At 40.8% G+C, this 18,748-nt stretch overlaps 2 protein-coding genes across 2 annotated transcripts; one reads left to right on the forward strand and one right to left on the reverse strand.

The window, feature by feature from the left end:
• Positions 1-2,456: 2,456 nt before the first annotated feature.
• LOC106675234 (olfactomedin) lies at positions 2,457-6,731 on the reverse strand. Its single transcript, XM_014409358.3, has 5 exons — positions 6,565-6,731; positions 6,296-6,454; positions 5,440-5,652; positions 5,171-5,303; positions 2,457-4,535 (listed from the first exon to the last, which is right to left on the reverse strand). The coding sequence occupies exons 1-5, from the start codon at positions 6,601-6,603 to the stop codon at positions 3,688-3,690; spliced, it is 1,392 nt and encodes a 463-aa protein (XP_014264844.2). The 5' UTR covers positions 6,604-6,731; the 3' UTR covers positions 2,457-3,687.
• Positions 6,732-14,949: 8,218 nt separating this feature from the next.
• LOC101470957 (olfactomedin-4-like) lies at positions 14,950-17,696 on the forward strand. The gene is made up of 7 exons (XM_076885507.1): positions 14,950-15,003; positions 15,089-15,205; positions 15,270-15,488; positions 15,732-15,885; positions 15,979-16,206; positions 16,809-16,977; positions 17,102-17,696. The coding sequence occupies exons 1-7, from the start codon at positions 14,950-14,952 to the stop codon at positions 17,535-17,537; spliced, it is 1,377 nt and encodes a 458-aa protein (XP_076741622.1). The 3' UTR covers positions 17,538-17,696.
• The last annotated feature ends 1,052 nt before the right edge of the window (positions 17,697-18,748 follow it).

Raw genomic sequence — 18,748 nt, forward strand, 5'->3', positions numbered from 1 at the left:
ATCTACCCACAAGAACTCTGCAGTTGTGGATGCTTTATCATGCTTTGGATCTAATTCACCTATCTCTCCTATGAGTTGTGACTCGGTTACTCCAGGAATGCATTGACACAATATGTACCTGTAATCCGGACCACCCAAGTGGTGATACCTGGTACTTCTCTGTAATGCAAAGACAAAGGCTGTAGGATTTTTAAGAGGATCAGGAAGCTCTTTAATAGTTACCACTAATTCTGAGATTTTAGGGGGCTGAATACAACACTGATCTCCTATTATCATAAAGGGGTAAGTGTCATTGACGTCACTAGATTTTAATTCTGATTGTTTGCGAGTGTTGGTGTAAGGACCTTTGTCATTCTGGCTTTGTTTTTCCTTTTTTCCTTTTAGATAAGTCTTTATTAAAGTTCTGGTAATAGGTATTTCTTTAGCTACCTCTAAACCTCTAGCCACGATATCGTGGCGTTTCATGTGGGTGTCTATTATGGACACTGCCTGATGCAAAAGTTTTTCTTCACAGTCGTCTAAATTGCTTTTCATAAGTTCCTCACATTCTTCTTTCAAAAGTTTTTCTCTTTTCCTATGTTCTGCTAATTCTTCCTCGCGGCGTATATATTGATTTTCCTGGTCCTGTTCAAGGAGATGGCTAAGATTCGTTGCATCTGATTCAGGTTTTTTGTCACTTTCTTTTAAGCTGGTTGGATCAGAATGTTGACGTTGTGTGCGTGCAGCTGCTACAGCGACTATTAATTCGGTCTCATCTTCGTAAGGGGGTGGGGCCGTAGGCAGAACGGCTGGACATGCAAGACTAGCTTTTCCTGTGGTAGATTTATTTTCTATGCTAGAGCCTGCACTAGTTTTATTTGATGTTAAAGCATCTATACCTGGTTCCGGTCCCTTTTTCCATAGTGGTAATATTCGATGTATCACGTCACGACATTCTATCATATATTTTCTACAGGATTTTTTAAGCAGACTACTTTTCTTATCGCAAATGATATTCAACATTTCTACTGACCTGTTTTCTGGCGATAATCGTTCGGGATAGGGCTCCGGAAATAAATTAGAATGCATTGAACTTACAGTTCTTAAGTTGTAGACAAAGTCAGTCACGTAAGCACTTCCACATGTTCTGGATACGTAATCATGAAAGTCTTCACCGATTCACGGACGTGGATTACACGTGACCGGAAGTGGGAGTCGTACTGAGCCGTTATTTGTGACTTTATATTTTATTTTATTTTGTTTTGCAGTTAATTTCGATTTTTTTTCGGACCTGTCTGAGGTCTTTGAATTATTCTGACCCATGTTCAGTGATTTCCAGAGGGGTTTACACGCTTGAAGGATTTATGTTAGTATTTTTGCTGAGGCAAAGTTGAGGTTACTTTCGATTTTATTGCTAGCAATTTTCGTTTTCAAAACAACAGGCAACCTCCTGTATCTCTCTGCTTTTAATTTACTTTAATCGGGGCTAAGGAAGTCGTCAGTGTACCCCATTTATCTGGGCCACTAAGGAAAACTTCGTCAGTATATCCCGTTTCTCTATGAATCACTGAGAAAGGTATAATACAGTCTTATAAATAAAAAAAAGACACGTATTTACCTTCGTCAGCAAATCCCACTTCTGACACCAAATTGAAAGAAATCTCCGTCCCGGGTTTCTCCGTGGATCGGGTTTCCTCCGAGGCGTGAGCACCTATCAGCAGAGATTGTCCATAACCTATAGAACTCAAAGAAATATTCTCAAGTAACAGTCAAATATGCCATTCAGCGTGTTAGTTACGACGTCGGGAGCAACTGGGAGAACAAAACGACACAGAAACTGTACGGTTTATTCGTACAAAGGTTTATTCATCTTACAACAGTATATATAGAGGAAAAAGGTTCGTGTGTCAGCAGATTCTCAGTTCAGACCGGTACAGACCAAATAAGGAAACGTCTTCCTGCCTTGTGAGCAAAGAAGTATCCTTTGTGTAGTTTATCAGTTCAGCTACAATTTATGATTATCCCAGCAAAATACACTCCTAGACATAGAATACAGAGTTCTTTCATTAGTGAATTCTGAAACGAACCACCTGGCCTTTAACAAGCTCCTTTCTAAGAGATAAGGAAGGGAGGATGGGAGTAAGGAAGTGATCTCTGTGGTGTTTTCAACCTTGAGGTACCATCCTGTGATTCTTACACATTAATTCTTAGGTTACAGAGAAAGAGAAAAACAACTAGTAAATGGGCCTTATTGAGTAACAGTTTTCCTGTATAATATCACTATAAAACAATATCCTGTTAATGCTACCATGGTATCAAAATATCACAACATTTACTAGCTTTTTTTTAATATGCAGTGTTGGGCAAGTTACTTTAAGTAATTAATTATAGTTACTTCTTCAAAAAGTAACTGAGTTAGTAACTGAGTTACAAGATTCTAAAAGTAATTAATTACTTGAAAAGTAACTATTGCCTTACTGGGCCTGGACCCCAGAGGGTTAAACATTTTTTTAACCCTCTGGGGTCCAGGGTATAATTGGACATTTTTAACTACTTTTGATGTTTCCTCTACATTTCACCTTTAAAAACTATTTTTGTTTGGTATCATTGTTTTCAGCACGACCTCACGTGTCTGAATTTATAGTTATGTTTTCATTTTGACATACTGTATTAACAAAACACATAAAATGTGAGTAGAAAAAGTTTTTTTAATTTAATTTAATTTTTTGCAGTGCATTTACAATGACTGAAATTTACAATGGATAACATTTTCGTTTCTCCTTCAAGTATCAGATAAAATGTTACACATTTATGGTTCATAATACAAGTGCACAAATCAATGCCTGAGAACCTTAATCGAATGAACAATTTTTGTAAAGAAAAGAGAGTCAAAATGTGTCAATAATAATCTGACTGACTGATAAAGTTTCTCAAAAAGATTATACACGTGTCTCTACAATTTACTGAATCATAGAGTACACTGCACTTAATTTTTCACATTGATTATATATTTTGTTAAATAAGTGACATGATGAAATATGTCATGTTTTCATCTGAGTTTGTATTTAAATAATTTTCTTTTAAGGTTCCAATGATTTTTGTTAATATTTGCTAATATGCAAAACCCTAAATTTGAAATAGTGTTTACTTTCTCATTTACATTACATAGTTTCTGCAACACCAAAACCCTAAATTTGAATTCAGTTCAGTTTTATTTATATAGCACTAAGTCACAACAACACTTCCCTCAAGGCATTTTATATTGTAAAAACCCTATAATAATATAAAAAAAACAGAGAAAACCCAACAATCATATCACTCCAATGAGCAAGTGATTTGACGACAGTGGTAAGGAAAAACTCCTTTTTAACAGGAAGGAACCTCCAGCAGAACCAGGACAGGAGAGGGACGTCCATGTGCAGCAATGGAAGCAGATATGGAAGATAAAGTCCAAAGCAGCCCCCATGGTAGAGGAAGCATCAAGAGTTGTAGCCCCATAACAGCTAAAATATTAACGTGTACCCTCAAGCTAGGCCTAGATAGATAGATAGATGGATAGATGGATAGATGGATAGATAGATAGATAGATTTTTTTAATTTTTTACAGCATACATGACATATTTGTGATATTTGTATTGCTTGCATAAAATAGTCCTCAAACTGAACTTTAAATCATTGCTTTTTTCTTACTGTTTAACAAGCTTTAGATCAGAAGTAAACCTGGTAGGCCAGCAAGTATCCATCGTTGTACATGTAGATCTGCTTGTTGGTGGGATTGTAGCTTAGACTAGCCACTGCTTTAGCTACCTTCTCCAGTGGTATTGCTAGTGAGTTGTCTTCTTTGCCTGTGGCTGTGTCGAAGGCGTAGAACACCTCCTCCCGGTACTCATTAACGTAACGAGTCGCATACATCACACCGCACACCATGAAGGCGTTACTTACTGCCTTCTTGAACAACCTCGTTTCCCACGTCTGTGTCACGTTGAGACTCTTCACCTCGCTGTCCCAAACTAAGCGGCTGATCACGAGGTTACCATGGTTACCTATAGTGGCATAGAGAGCCCACAGTCCTGTTTCATCTGCCTCTACATCAACATCACTATTGAGCCGGCAATCGTAGTAACAATAGGGGAACTTGTTGTTGAAACCCACACCGGTGCCTGGAAGAGTCACCCGTTTGACCTCGTTGGTCTCCAGGTCATACCGGCAAATGTCTGCAGAGCGGTAGCAGTGATAATACAGAGCCTCGCCATACAGGACGGCGTTCGGACCTTCATTTGTGCTGGGATGACTGTAAGATGAAGCAAAGGTAAATTCTCTGTGGTTTGTTGAGGCCATGAGGTCTTCATAGGTTTGGTAAAGGCGCACAGTGTTGCCCCAGATGTGGCTGCTTAGCAGAGGTTGAACCCAGTAACTGTTCTTCTGCCCCTCGCTCTCTTTCTGGGCTTGTTTTCCCCACGAACCAGAGATATAGCTCTTACCATGAGGACTGACTTTAGCTGTGATAGGGTCACTGATGTTGGTGATCAGACCTCTGAGGCAGTGCCTGTCATGACCTGGAAAGGCAGAAAGATCAGGAGGTTTCTGAAGGAGATAATAAGATACAGTCAATCATTGTCACCTATCGGGATCATTTATTTATGATCCCGTGAGAGTGTCTGTTTGGCTCAAATATTATTTTCAGACAGGATCAGGGAAAATAAGCTAGTTCTTGTAGTTCTTGAGTGACACGACTTTGTACTGGGTCTTCTTCACCATTCCTTGTGCATAGGTAGAATCAAAATACAAAGAAAGTCCAATACCCCAATCACTGAGAAATACTGTGTTCAGGAATAATTGATTATTACAAATTAATTGATAATTGTCTCTCACTGACAATCCCACACACCCACAATTTTTTCATATCATAGTGAGGACATCTAATTGACATAATGCTTTCCCCAGCCACCTAGTCTAAACCTAACCATCAAAAATAATGCCTAACCCTAACCCTGTTGTAACCCTGACACTAAAATCACATTTTGAGCCTCAAACTCGTGTGAACGGGCATTTCGTCCGCATAAGTATAGCAGCATGTTAATTTTCTGTCCTCACAAAGATATCTAAACATGTACACCACACACACACACACACACACACACACACACACACACACACACACACACACACACACACACACACACACACATACCTCTGAAGTCTTTGGGGATTGACTTGCAGGTCTCCACATTATTCTTTAGGTAGCGCAGTTTCTCCTTCACAGTCTTCATGTTAAGCGTGTCTATTGTTTGCATCTTGTTTACATGTTTATGTAGTCTATCAGCCTATCAGAAATGGATATAATATTATTCTATTGATAATTCTGTTACATCACAACAGGTCACATGTGACCTGACATAGTATAACATTAAATCTTTTCTTTCTGTTGTTTTTTGCTGCCATTTGCTATTTTAGCTCTACCTCTTTGGAGAGTTTCTGTGTCTCGGAGTTGTTAAGCTGGCTGTGGACCACATCGATGTCCACCTGTAACTGGCTGAGCTCCTGGCCCAGCTGGCGCAGGGACAGTTCTGTATACAGGCCCCTGAAATGCAGGTAGTTGTAGGGCTCCAGCCGAGCAGTAAAGTTGGAAAACTGATCCTGGATCAGTGGAAGACGTTGGCTGGAGAACGTCAGCTGCAAGAAATGCAGACAAAAAAAATCCTGTGATATTCTGATCCCAGACTGAAGTTGAAATATTATCTGGCAGACAATAACATAAAATTAATGGTAACAGGAAATCAATTCTGTGGGTATTTCAGTGTTTTTGCTTTTTAAACTTTTTTAAAGTATTTAATATCAAATATTGAAATGGTTATGAAAAGTGATTATTTTACATTATATTATTTTACTGTGCATACTTTCTCATATCATATCAAATTTCAGTATAAGAGTATAATAAACGAGGAGGTACTTATAGAAAAGAGATTCCAAAAGGCCAATGTGGAATATAACTGAAAAATAAAACACCGTGGACCCCGGCTGTGTATTTAAATCCCAACTGATAATGTAAGTTTAACAAGACAAACAAGCCATAGGTTTTCTAGTTTTCAACATGAATCCTACAAATCTTTTTGTTGTTCAAAAATAAATCTGTTGAAGGTGGCAGAGGAATGATATGAAAATATAAACTTCAGTAACACATACATTTAAAAATTATATACCAATATATAGTATATGTGATAATAAAAAAATTATAAATAATGAAGCAATAATATTGCAATTGGTACTTATGCTTAAGTAGCAGAGGTGAGTAAAATAATGCTACATGAGTTCTTACCTCTTCTTGTAGGTTATTCAGAGATCCTTCACAGGTGTGAACTTCCTCCAACACGTACTTAAACTTCTGAGCAGGGAACAGCCACATGGTGGAGTTTAGCTGGCACACACATGCATTTGCCTTCTTGTAGCCCGACACTCGCTGACTCCGGCTGTCAGCCTGATTGTGGGTACAGCAGGTTAAATCCTGAGGAACTGTTCACGGGCTACTCAAATAACTTTTTCTCCTAAAATACTATATTAAATCATTAGCTTTGAAGTGTAACTTACCGTGGATGACAGCAGTAGCAATAGAAGTATCTGCAGCATGTTTAGCTGGAAAAACTGAGACTGGACCAACAAAGATGCACACACACACACACACAGTGCTCTTCTGTTTTCTCTAATAAACTCACTGACAACAAACACACAGCCTGCTGGCCTGTTTCCTGTCACTGATGGGTTGCGTCACAGACTTAAAAGCAATTGGATGACACAACTAAAAGCATCTAGCTGGACTTCTGTAGGACCCCTCCCACTTCCTTCATGTATTGTTAATTTATCAGCTCTCATTTCCAAATGTTTTCATTCCTTCCTAACAGGATTATTTCCTACTTTATTAATTTTTTTAATTATTATAGATTTTTGTATTTTTTTTTTTACTAAAACATGACCAAAACAATGAATCAACAAAATCTTAATATCGTAATACAACTACAGAACTGCGTATCTATGTAATATAAGTACTAAATACTGCTGGCAGATGTTATACATTTACTTTAACGTTAAAATGTTAAAACCTGTAGCCAATGGAAACGACGCTTTTAGCATATTGTAACAAATTAATCTGATTTTTGCAAGGGTGAACTTAGATAAAAGTGATACACTCTTAGAAACTAAATAACAAGAGACACTTTTTAAATTCTATCACCTTTTTTATGTTAAACTATTTTTATCAGTTCTGAATAAAAAAGTAAAAAATTAAGCCCTTCTAATCTCTGTTACATACCCTAAAAGGTAGGTATTTACATTGACATATTAATATGTAATGAAAAGTAGCAACTTCTAAACATGTACTTGCTTAGCAACGAAACCTTATACGTTATCATAAATCATCATTGGAAACTTGGAGACTGTTAAAAGAGCACAATAAATGATTTACTGTAAGATGTTGCATGCATAACACAAACCACAGAATTTTAAAAAAAATCTAATTATTATTGCGGTCTGACTCAAAGTGGACACTTTCAGTTCCTGAAACTTTACCATTACAGGATCTACAACTAAGATTCAGCATGTATGACTCTCTAAATCTTCAAAATAGATGCACGTATTAGTCACTGTCTGCCTTTATGTGCACTGTTAAAAAAAACATCTTAAAAAAATCGGTAATATTCCGGCAGCTGGGGCGACAAAATACTACCGTAAAATAACAGAAAATAACTTCCTCATAAAAATATGCTTATTTCCAGTAATGACAATACAGTTTGTTGCGCTAATTTTACATAGGGATCTTGCCTTTCCAAGTGCTTTTAGACATTAAATTAGGAACATTTTGACGTGATTAAACAATGAAATTATCTATAACTAGAAAAAAAAAACAAATCTTAAAAAAACAGCAATATTCCGGCAGCTGGTGCACCAAAATACTACCAGAAAATAACAGAAAATAACTTTCTGAAGAAATTACCTATAAACAAGGTCAATGAATGTGGCAATATGAATCATAATACGTAAATGTACAGAAATATACAGTTAACAGTTGGTTTAAATAATAATGGATATGATGCCCTGGGACAGACTGACAGGGGCGAGGCTGCCATATTGCACCATCGGCCCCTCTGGCCATCACCAGTAGGCGGTAGGTGAAGAGTCTTGACACAATACCGAGAGTGTCCGAGCTGGGGCTCAAACCGGCAACCTTCTGACCACAAGGCAAACTGCCAACTCTTGAGCCACAATTGCCCTAAATAGCAATGATAATAATACTTATGTGACGTAACACAAGCTTATAGGAATCATGTTATATACTTTTCCATAGCATTACATTTGAATTCAATGATTCAATCTTTCAAATAACGGACAGATATTTGTGAAATCATGATACATTTGTGAATGTATTTTAACAATCTAAATATACATATGTACAGACAGATACATTTAATAATCATGAAAATCATGTTTTATTACATTACAGTGATTTAACGTTAATTTACATTTGAAATGCGAAATCACAGTCTATTTACGTAACTTTAATGATATTCTACAAGAACAGAACAAAACTGTAAAATGCACAGTAAAATACTTTTATATTAGGATATTCCTACAGTACACCGATACCCGCGACCTTGTGGTTGCTAGTTCACATTCATTGGCCGATGCTTAGTGTCATGTTATTATGTGTCCCAACATCCAATGGCATGTCACATTGTTTTCATGGCCACACCCTCACCCCAGGTGCAGTGGCCTATTTCTGTTCAGGAATGTTGTGAATACTTTGAGATTCATATTAATTGCAATTCCTACCTCTACATTAGTGATGCGCGAATCATGAACGAATCGTTCAATACTCGAGAATCACTTTACTGACTAATGAATCATGATTCACAAGCCCAACTGACTCACTGACTCATCCCTGTTGCTGTTAGCAGCAATGTATCTAGGTTATAATTAAAGTTGTGGAGAAAAACACAACATCCAGTATCATAACAAAAAAATTTCTGCTCTGAACTGGAAGAAAAAACCCTGAGTAGAAGCTCACATCAAGAGCTTGTGCTGAATTGTAAGCGTAAGCGAATCACTCAGGACTCGCTCACCCCCTCCCTCCTGTGCTGAATCATAGAGCGAACGATTCACTCACTCATTAACCCCCTCCCTCCTGTGCTGAATCGTAAGCAAATCACTCAGGACTCACTCACCTCCTCCCTCCTGGCTCACAGCTTCTTCTTCCTCTTGGTTGGCAACCAATGTTAAGGCGCATTACCTCCCCCTGGCTCACAGCTCAGTGAACATTTAGATGAGAAAATATATATTTAACACATTTAAGGAAAATACTAATAAAATAAAAAATAAAAATATATTAAAATAAAATAAAAATAAATAAATGTTTATTAAGCAATTTTGATAGGAAATTGCTTAATTTTAGAAATGTTTTTGCTCTTTTTTGCTCTATAAAATAGTCGTTTTCTTTTAGAATCATTCATCTTCACATTTTTTGCACTCTCTGGTCGACTGACTCAGTGAATCAAATGACTCCAAAAAAGCCGATTCACTTTGGTGAGTGACTCATTAAAACTCGATTCTGTTAGGTGACGGCTGTGTGCGGACAGGGATAGGACCCAAGGTGCAGACTCCGGAGACAGAACTTAAACCAAAACAGCTTTAATGCTGAACACAAACATCACATAACTAGAAAAAAAACTCAATAAACTAACACCGGTGGATGGGCAAAACACACAGCAAAATAAACGGTAGATCGCGACACGGACACAGAGAAACACAGGGCTTAAATACAAAGAGGGAGCAATCAGGGAATGAATAACAGGAGGGAAACACAGCTGGGGCAAATCAGAACTGACGAGACAAAAGGAAGCGTAAACTGAACACACTGAGATAAGACAGAGACCGTCAAAGTAAAACAGGAAACACATAACACAGACTCACATGCAGGCACTACAGAGGGAACAGAGACGTGGGACCAGGGCAGACACAAACACTGACTGAACACGGGGATATAGGAACTAAGGATACACAGAGACGCAAACTAGACAAGGGGATGCAGGTGATAGGGGAGACAGAGCAACTAAAGAAGACAGAGACATAAACCATAAGACAGAACTCAAAGAAACCAAAGACTAGAAAGTATAAATAATATAATAAACTCAAAAACCCTGGGTCAACGACCCAGGCATCCTGACAGTACCCCACCCTTAAGGGCTGGCTTCCAGACAGCCCAAACCAAAACACCAAAACAAAAAAAACATAAACAACCCAACCAGGGTGGGCGGCAGTGGAAACAGGATGGAGGGCTCGAAACAAAACCAAACAAGGAGCCAGAAACAAAAAAAGAACAAACAATGGAGCTCGGAAAGCAACAGAACAAAACACAGGAACAATGTCCAAAACAACAGCACAAAGGCCCAGGCATAGTCCAAAAGCAAACAAACAAAAGAGCCCATGAAAGGCGCAGAGGCCCAGGCAACAGTCTCGAAAAAGTTCAGGGGGCCGGCCTGGAGGCTGACGGCACAACAGTCCAAACCCGGGCAGGTCAGGGGGGCGGCCCGGAGGCTGATGGTCCAAGAGCCCAGAAAACAGGTCAGGAGGCCGGCCAGACGGGAGGCACCGGCGGCGACGGAGCAGATCAGGAGGCCGGCCGGGCGGGAGGCACCGGCGGCGACGGAGCAGATCAGGAGGCCGGCTGGGCGGGTGGCACTGGTGGCGACGTAGTTCAGGGGGCCGTCCATGACGGCGGCGTAGTTCAGGGGGCCGTCCATGACGGCGGCGTAGTTCAGGGGGCCGTCCATGACGGCGGCGTAGGTCAAGGAGCCGGCCATGATGGCAACGACGTGCAGGACGAGCAGGCTGGACAGGACGTGCAGGACGAGCAGGACCAGACGGCATGGGGACCCCAGGCGCAGACGAAGCTGAACACTCGGAGGCCGGACCAGGCGGAGCTGCAGAGGCTGGGGCCGGACCAGACGGAGCTGCAGACTCGGAGGCCGGTGGTGGCTGAACGGCCTCGCCAGAACCATCAGCAGACACTGGGACGTGCTGACTGGGTCCTCCCAAACCCCCAGCTGACGAGGCAAGTGGCTGAACGGGCCTCTCGGACCCTCCAGCGGAGACGGGTGGCTGAACGGGCCCCTCGGACCCTCCAGCGGAGACGGGTGGCTGAACGGGCCCCTCGGACCCTCCAGCAGGAAGAAACAGCTGAAGCGGTTCCTCGGACCCTCCAGCGGAGACAGGTGGCTGAACGGGCCCCTCGGATCCTCCAGCAGAGACAGGAGGCTGAACTGGCCCCTTGGATCTTCCAGCAGGAAGAGACGGCTGAAGCAGTTCCTCGGACCCTCCAGCGGAGACAGGTGGCTGAACGGGCCCCTCGGACCCTCCAGCGGAGACAGGAAGCTGAACGGGCCCCTCGGACCCTCCAGCGGAGACAGGAAGCTGAACGGGCCCCTCGGATCCTCCAGCAGGAAGAGACGGCTGAAGCGGTTCCTCGGACCCTCCAGCAGAGACAGGTGGCTGAGCAAACAACTGAGGCGGTAACTGAGCAGGTGACTGAGCCGATAGGTGAGCTAATGTCTGAGCTATGGAGAGAAGTTTAATATGTATCGACTGTTGTAAAGATGGTAGTAATGGTGGGTAAGGCGGTGGATTAGCAGTAAGCTGAGCTAGTTCCCCTGAGCCTCCAGAACCTGAAGAAAACTGCTGGACGGGCTCACCTGAGCCTCCAGCGAGGTCAGAAACAGGTGCGGGTACCTGCTGAACACCAGCCACTCCCACCCGAGGAGAAGGTACGGGTGCCGGAGCTAACTGGTTCCCGGTCATCCTCACCCTGGGAGCCAGGACAGGCACCGTCAACGGCTGGGCAGCTGCTGTCCCCACCCGAGGAGCTGGTACGGGTGCAGCGACAGGCAGAGGCTCAGCCAGCCTAGACACCAGAGCAGGGACCAGCTGGACCTCAGCCTCCCTCACCTGAAACACTGAAACAGGTGCAGGGGGATGCTAGGCCCGAGCTGCCCTGGGAGCAGGAACACAATGGTGCGAAGGAGCAGGCTCAGTAAACACAGACTCCTCTAAAATGTTTTTTAACTTCCTACCACCACCACGTCTAACAGTCTTAATAGTCTCAGTCTTAGCAGTGTTCATATGATTGTTTTTTTCCAGCTCAGAGGAACGAAAGCAATCATAACTCACCACCGGGAGTTGCTCTGCAGAAAAAGAGTGGTGACGGTGTGAGCGTCGCCTCCTCCGGGAAGTGGGGGGTGGCAAACTGGGCTGTAAATCCTCCAACGGACCGGGCTGCGATGAGGAATCAGAGAGTTTATGAAGCTCAGAACGCTGCAGTCCCAAAAACAGAGCGAAGGACTGCAGTGGAGTGAGTCTAATGTCCGGTGTCACATAACCTCTCTTCCTCCGCCGCTTAACCCTCTTGTCGGACTGGTAATCCAGGGGTGAAGGCGGAGGTATAGCGACTGGAGAGATTGAGCACGTGCTCAACCTGATCGCCCGAGGCATAGACGCTGGCTCGGCCGTAGCCATGGCAGTTTGGAGGCTGCGGGGCCCTCCCAAACCCAAACGTGACCCATAGAAGGGTGACTGGAGCTCCTGGGCATGCCTAGCCTCCTGCCTCACGCTCTCCTTGAGGAAGGCAGAAACTGCGGGTCGCCGATACCACACGGAGTCTGCTGGGTCCATGTTCTGGTCACGATCTTCTGTTAGGTTACGGCTGTGTGCGGACAGGGATAGGACCCAAGGTGCAGACTCCGGAGACAGAACTTAAACCAAAACAGCTTTAATGCTGAACACAAACATCACATAACTAGAAAAAAACTCAAAATAAACTAACACCGGTGGATGGGCAAAACACACAGCAAAATAAACGGTAGATCGCGACACGGACACAGAGAAACACAGGGCTTAAATACAAAGAGGGAGCAATCAGGGAATGAATAACAGGAGGGAAACACAGCTGGGGCAAATCAGAACTGACGAGACAAAAGGAAGCGTAAACTGAACACACTGAGATAAGACAGAGACCTTCAAAGTAAAACAGGAAACACATAACACAGACTCACATGCAGGCACTACAGAGGGAACAGAGACGTGGGACCAGGGCAGACACAAACACTGACTGAACACGGGGATATAGGAACTAAGGATACACAGAGACGCAAACTAGACAAGGGGATGCAGGTGATAGGGGAGACAGAGCAACTAAAGAAGACAGAGACATAAACCATAAGACGGAACTCAAAGAAACCAAAGACTAGAAAGTATAAATAATATAATAAACTCAAAAACCCTGGGTCAACGACCCAGGCATCCTGACAGATTCAGTAAAAAGAATCAAATTTACCATCACTACTCTACATTTATTTTTTAAAATATATAATTAGCACAGCGTGGCCGTGCAATGTTTTATATGTTTTTTTTAGTTTTTATTCCTATTAATTATATTTTCACTTGTTACCTCTGAATTATTGAAATTACTCTTTTAATTATTGATTATTCTCATTAATTTTCAATCATTTTATATATTTTTCCATAGTATTACATTTGAATTTAACAGATCATTCTCTCACATAACAGACAAATATTTGGGAAATTATGATACATTTCTGAATGTATTTTTACAATTGAAATATGCATATGTACAAAAAATATATTTAAAAAACAAGTAAATTGTGTTTTACTATATTTTCAGTACACTGCTACATTCTTGTCTGAAAAGATCTTAAAGGTTTATTTTGTCACGCAGAAAGTAGTAATAAGAGTAATATTAAAACTAAGGAGCTGCCACGATTGTTGGAAACTGGAATTGGCGGGGCCGCACTATGAGTTCTGGGATAGGTTGGGCCACGAAGGATACACCCGAAATGAAGGACACATCTGTCGGCCGCATTTGTAGTATCCTTCGAATTGGGACAGCCTTTGTCCCCTGGCTGTGCCTTAATCGGTCTACAAATGCAGCAGGATGCAGCCTAGGAATTGAGACACGGCGATAGCGTCGGTATGTTACGTTTTGGGAAGAGAATGTGTTGCTTTAAAATCTTTCAGTTTTTCTCCAGTTGACTCATTTCTGTTTGCTGGTTTTTGTCAATAATTATAAAAGACAACATATGAGAATGGAGACCTCAAACGTTTACCAGATATGTTTATCGATATTTCATATATAAAAAAGGAAAAACATGATACATTTTTTCAAAACTATACAAATTGTTTTCCTCACATCCTAAATGTTATTGGGTGGTGAGTTAATCAACCCATAAAAATACATTACAATTCAAATCAGTTAAATTAAACTGAACTGAGCAAGCGTACAGGATATCACCAATTCCAGTTGTGTAGCACGAGTAACGATAACAACTGCACAATTTGAACACTTAACAGGCACAAAAACATAGCATGGATAGCAACCTCTAGAGTTAAAAATTAATTGTGAATGGTATAATTGGACATGACATGATTTTTCTTTCTGTGGTATTTTTTGCACTCATGTAGAATTTTCACTTCCTGTTCCTGAAACCTGTTACTACATCTTCCATTGAGAGAAGCTGCATATGAAATGTCCTTAAAATCCTCAAAAAAAGGTGCATGAATCAGTTGTTTGGATTATCTTTGTATATTCCACGTATTCCAAGTTTTATTATCAGATGCACAGGAATGTGCTTATTCAGTTAAGGTGTAATAGTTTTCTGCATTTTTTTATTGTTGCTTTTATTCCACTGTGTTGCAGTATCTGTAGTAACAGTGTGTTTTTCTTTTTTCCTCTTTGTGGCTATTGTTTCTTGTTTAAGTTGTTCTCTTTCTCTCTTTGTGTCGTGCTTTCTCTCGCTTTCGTTCTGTGTCTGTGATTGTCAACATTTTTTATTTCTTCTCTAGATGTTCGCACGATTCCTCACAAGTTTGATGTTGCTGCTTCAGTCAGACACAAAATTTTCTCTCTGGTCCAACATGAGGCTGTATGTGATCATTCCACTGTGTGCTCTGCTCACCGTCACCAAGCAGGTAAGAAACACTGAAGCCTCAGGTTATATAGAAATCTTTTTAAAACTTTAGTACAATTCATAATACACCACCCTTACATTTTCAGGAGCATACAGAGTGTACATGCGAGCTGAATAACTCAGAGAGAATATTCCCCCATGAAAAACTCAGAAAAGTTGAAAGCAGTACATCAGACTGCAAAAGCAACATCATCCCACAGAAGGTAAGTTACCCTGCGACTCATAGTGTCATACTGTTTGTTTGTTTAACCACTGCTGTCTCTGCAGTCTGTGGAGCTGAAGAGTCTACTGCAGGGGTTGGAGCAACGTCTTACCCAGCTGAGCAAAGATGTGCTGATCCTGGAAAAAGAGGATGACAGAGGGCTGTATGGCATTCTCAGCCTGTATCTTATAGAGAATGAAATGAATGAGATCAAGCAGCTGATTGACAAGCTCAACAGCACCACCCAGGAACACCAGATCCTCACTGCTAGCGCCACTCGCCAGGTACATTCACAACCACATGCTGCAAAACGCTGACATCACCCTGAAGTGTACATCTACTATTGTGTTTTCACTATCCTATATTATAGATGGTGTTAACAGAACAGTGACATTTAATTCTGTTAAACATATTCTGTATATTCATTGTTTTGAGTGCCCTTTTGTTGATTTGTGGAGTATCAAGCCATGTTAAGAAATACATTTTTCTCTGTTTGGCTCCACATTTGAATGTCTTCTTTCTCTCAGCTGGAGATCATGAAAACAGAAATGAAAGCGCTGGAGAAGTTCGACACCATGCAGGTGATAAAGGGACGACAAACCATCGAGGTTCTGAGGACAGACCTGGACAGTTGCAAAAAGGAAGTGAAGGCACTCACCCAGCTTCCACAGCTTCCACAGGGTGAGTTATGCCTCACTTGCGATTGTTAAGAGGTTGAAACCTCTATAGGACTAGTATGGCTCACAGTTAATACACACTTTAATTTTCCTTCAGGTACTTGTCCTCGCAGCCGGCTTGTTAGTGTTACCGGGCCAGTGTTCTACACAGAAGGAGAGTATCCTGGCTTGTATTCTTATGGAGCCTGGGGCTGTGATCCCAAACCAGAGAAAGGGAAAGAAAACTGGTATTGGTTGGTGATGATGACTTCCAACAACAGATACTCCAACTACATTCGTTTTTACTCCAGCCTGAACTCTCTCATTAGGGGGGTGAGTGCCCCAGGTAAGGAACTGCTGTGTAGTGTCAAACGTGCCAGTCGTCCCTTTGAAGTGGCCGATGACAGGATCGAATTCCTTTGAGATTTTTTAAAGACAATGAAGACCTGTTTTCCTTTAACTTGTGTTACTGAAAATAAATGAGAATGACAGTGACTGCAGAGCTTCACAAATGTTGAAGTCCGGTGATACAGATCATTAGAAAGTTAACATGCACTGAAATTTTACAACAACAACAACAAAAAAAAACTGACTAAAGTAGCATCGGGTGCAGATTCTAGCAAATATTACGTTTAAATAAACTGTGAATATTCTTTGAAATAAATTGTAAAATGTTTGCAAGAAAGAAATAACTTCACCTGCACTGGAAGACTTCCTAGGAGATATTCTAGTAAATAGTTCTCATAAGAGAATAATATAAGTCATTACCTGATAAAGTTCTATTAAAGAATGTTATGTATTGATGCTTTACTAACTGTGCATATTTTAATGTGTCATACTGTGTAGATCTAAATTGCTTATTCGTTCTCTAAAAACACAACCAATGATACTTAAATTTGAGTTTCCCCATCACACTGCTTCTTCTCCTTTCACTTCTTTTTCTGCCAGGAAATGTCTATATCCACACCTCTAACCCAACTACCAACACCATCCAGGGTCCAAATAATGTTCTGTATGGAGGGGCTTTGTATTACAACTGTTACAACCGAGATGCTGTTTGTCATTTCAAGCTCACCACCAAACACGTTACTACCTTAGAACTACACCAAGGCACTAGGTTTTTTTCCACAACTTTTTTTTGAGCTCATGAATATGAGACATAACTATGATGGAAACATTCATTTATGAATAAGAGTTGCTTTTTAAGTGTAAAACATTCACTGTTGTCCTCTGTTAACCAGATATAACTCAAAGGCTAACTTCTGCCACCTTGAGGAGTGTTACCCATACACTGATCTGGATCTTGCAACAGATGAATCTGGTGTCTGGGTGGTCTTCACCACCTCCCTGGACTTTGGCAACATGATCCTGTCCAAGGTGGAGGAGGGTGAACCACCTGCACTTGGAAAGACCTGGCAAACGTCAGTGTACAAGCAGGCAGTGACCAACACCTTCATGGCCTGCGGTGTTCTCTACGCCACACGTTACGTCAACCAAGAGCTCGAGGAGATCTTTTACTCATTCAATACCGTGACGGGGAAGGAGCGGTTCAACCTAGGCATCTTCATCAGCAAGATTTCTCCCAACATTCAAGCCCTGAACTACAGCCCTGTGGACCAGACACTACATGTCTACTCTGACTCCAACATGGTTTACTATAAAGTGATTTTTGAGTAAATTCATAAAAGATTCGATTCAAATAACTGCACCAGTAAAATAAATATTTCTGAAGGTCAGAAAAAAGGGCTGAAAAACCTTCATATATGGGGTAACTTTTAAGGTTAATTTTCATAGTAATGGTCAGTGTTTAATAATTTGCTAATTTTATTAGTTAGTTTGCTAATTTTTTTGTTTTTATCTTTTACTGGCTTAAGAGATTTTTTATTGACATCTTTAACTGACTTTATATAAAAGTAAAAAAAAAATTCTAATGAGAGTCAATATTTTTGTGTTTGAGGTGACAAATACTTTTGTGTTTTTGCCCCCTAACATTCTAATGAATTACATTAAACCATTTGCTGAAATGCAATATTGCCAAATTTATCTAAGCTGTATTTGATTTAAACCAGGGGTCTCGTAACCCCAGGCTTTGAGGGCCGGTGTCCTGCAGGTTGTAGATCTCACCGTGGATCAACACACCTGAAATAGTTCATTACCAGGCCTCTGGAGAACTTCAAGACATGCTGAGGAGGTAATTTAGCCATTTAAATCAGCTTTGTTGGATCAAGGACACATCTAAAATCTGAGTTGTGAAGTCCGAGACCCCTGCTTTAAACTACTTATTTTGTTACAGCTGTTACAAAATGAATAACTGATCCTTTACCCTCTAAAGTCTAAATCATGTTTGGCGCTGACCACAACAATGGCCCCAAGGCCTAAGAAAAGAGCACTTCTTTGGAAAACATGTTATGAGCTGTGCAGTAGATGTTAGTTTAAATGACCATTTGTGTTGTCCTCTAATTGCCAAGACCTAAGTGAACTACTTTTGAACCAGAACACAAATTAAATCTTCTAATGCACATCTGTACAGCAAATTAATCAAGTTTAACATTTCCAATTCAAAATGAAAATATGAACAAAGCATATTGATTATCAAGTCTAAGCATAACTAAGTTTAAGCCCATTCTTTTCTTTTAGTGCTTATATTCCACTAAAGTATATCAGTGACCAACTCAGACTTCATTTGAAAATCTAAAAGAAACCTTTTAATTTCTAAAAATGTGTTTGCAATACTTTAAAACATAATCAAACTCTGTGCTAAAGGTATTACCGGAAACTTGGTGTATGTAAAGCAGTTAAAGAGCTTAAACACAATAAATTCAACCATTGCTAAGACATTGCATGCATAACACAAACCACAATATAAAAATAAAAAATTATTATTGCAG

This window comes from Maylandia zebra, linkage group LG7 (genome assembly GCF_041146795.1).
Source record: "Maylandia zebra isolate NMK-2024a linkage group LG7, Mzebra_GT3a, whole genome shotgun sequence".
Taxonomy (NCBI): Eukaryota; Metazoa; Chordata; class Actinopteri; order Cichliformes; family Cichlidae; genus Maylandia; species Maylandia zebra.

Coding starts and splice junctions, on each gene's coding strand:
- LOC106675234 (XM_014409358.3), bottom strand. CDS start 6,603: ATGCTGCAGATACTTCTATTGCTACTGCTGTCATCCACG. Junction 5,653..6,295: donor TGAATAACCTACAAGAAGAG/GTAAGAACTCAT, acceptor CATTTCTTGCAG/CTGACGTTCTCCAGCCAACG. Junction 5,304..5,439: donor CACAGAAACTCTCCAAAGAG/GTAGAGCTAAAA, acceptor CATTTCTGATAG/GCTGATAGACTACATAAACA.
- LOC101470957 (XM_076885507.1), top strand. CDS start 14,950: ATGAGGCTGTATGTGATCATTCCACTGTGTGCTCTGCTCACCGTCACC. Junction 15,004..15,088: donor TGCTCACCGTCACCAAGCAG/GTAAGAAACACT, acceptor TTACATTTTCAG/GAGCATACAGAGTGTACATG. Junction 15,489..15,731: donor CTGCTAGCGCCACTCGCCAG/GTACATTCACAA, acceptor TCTTTCTCTCAG/CTGGAGATCATGAAAACAGA.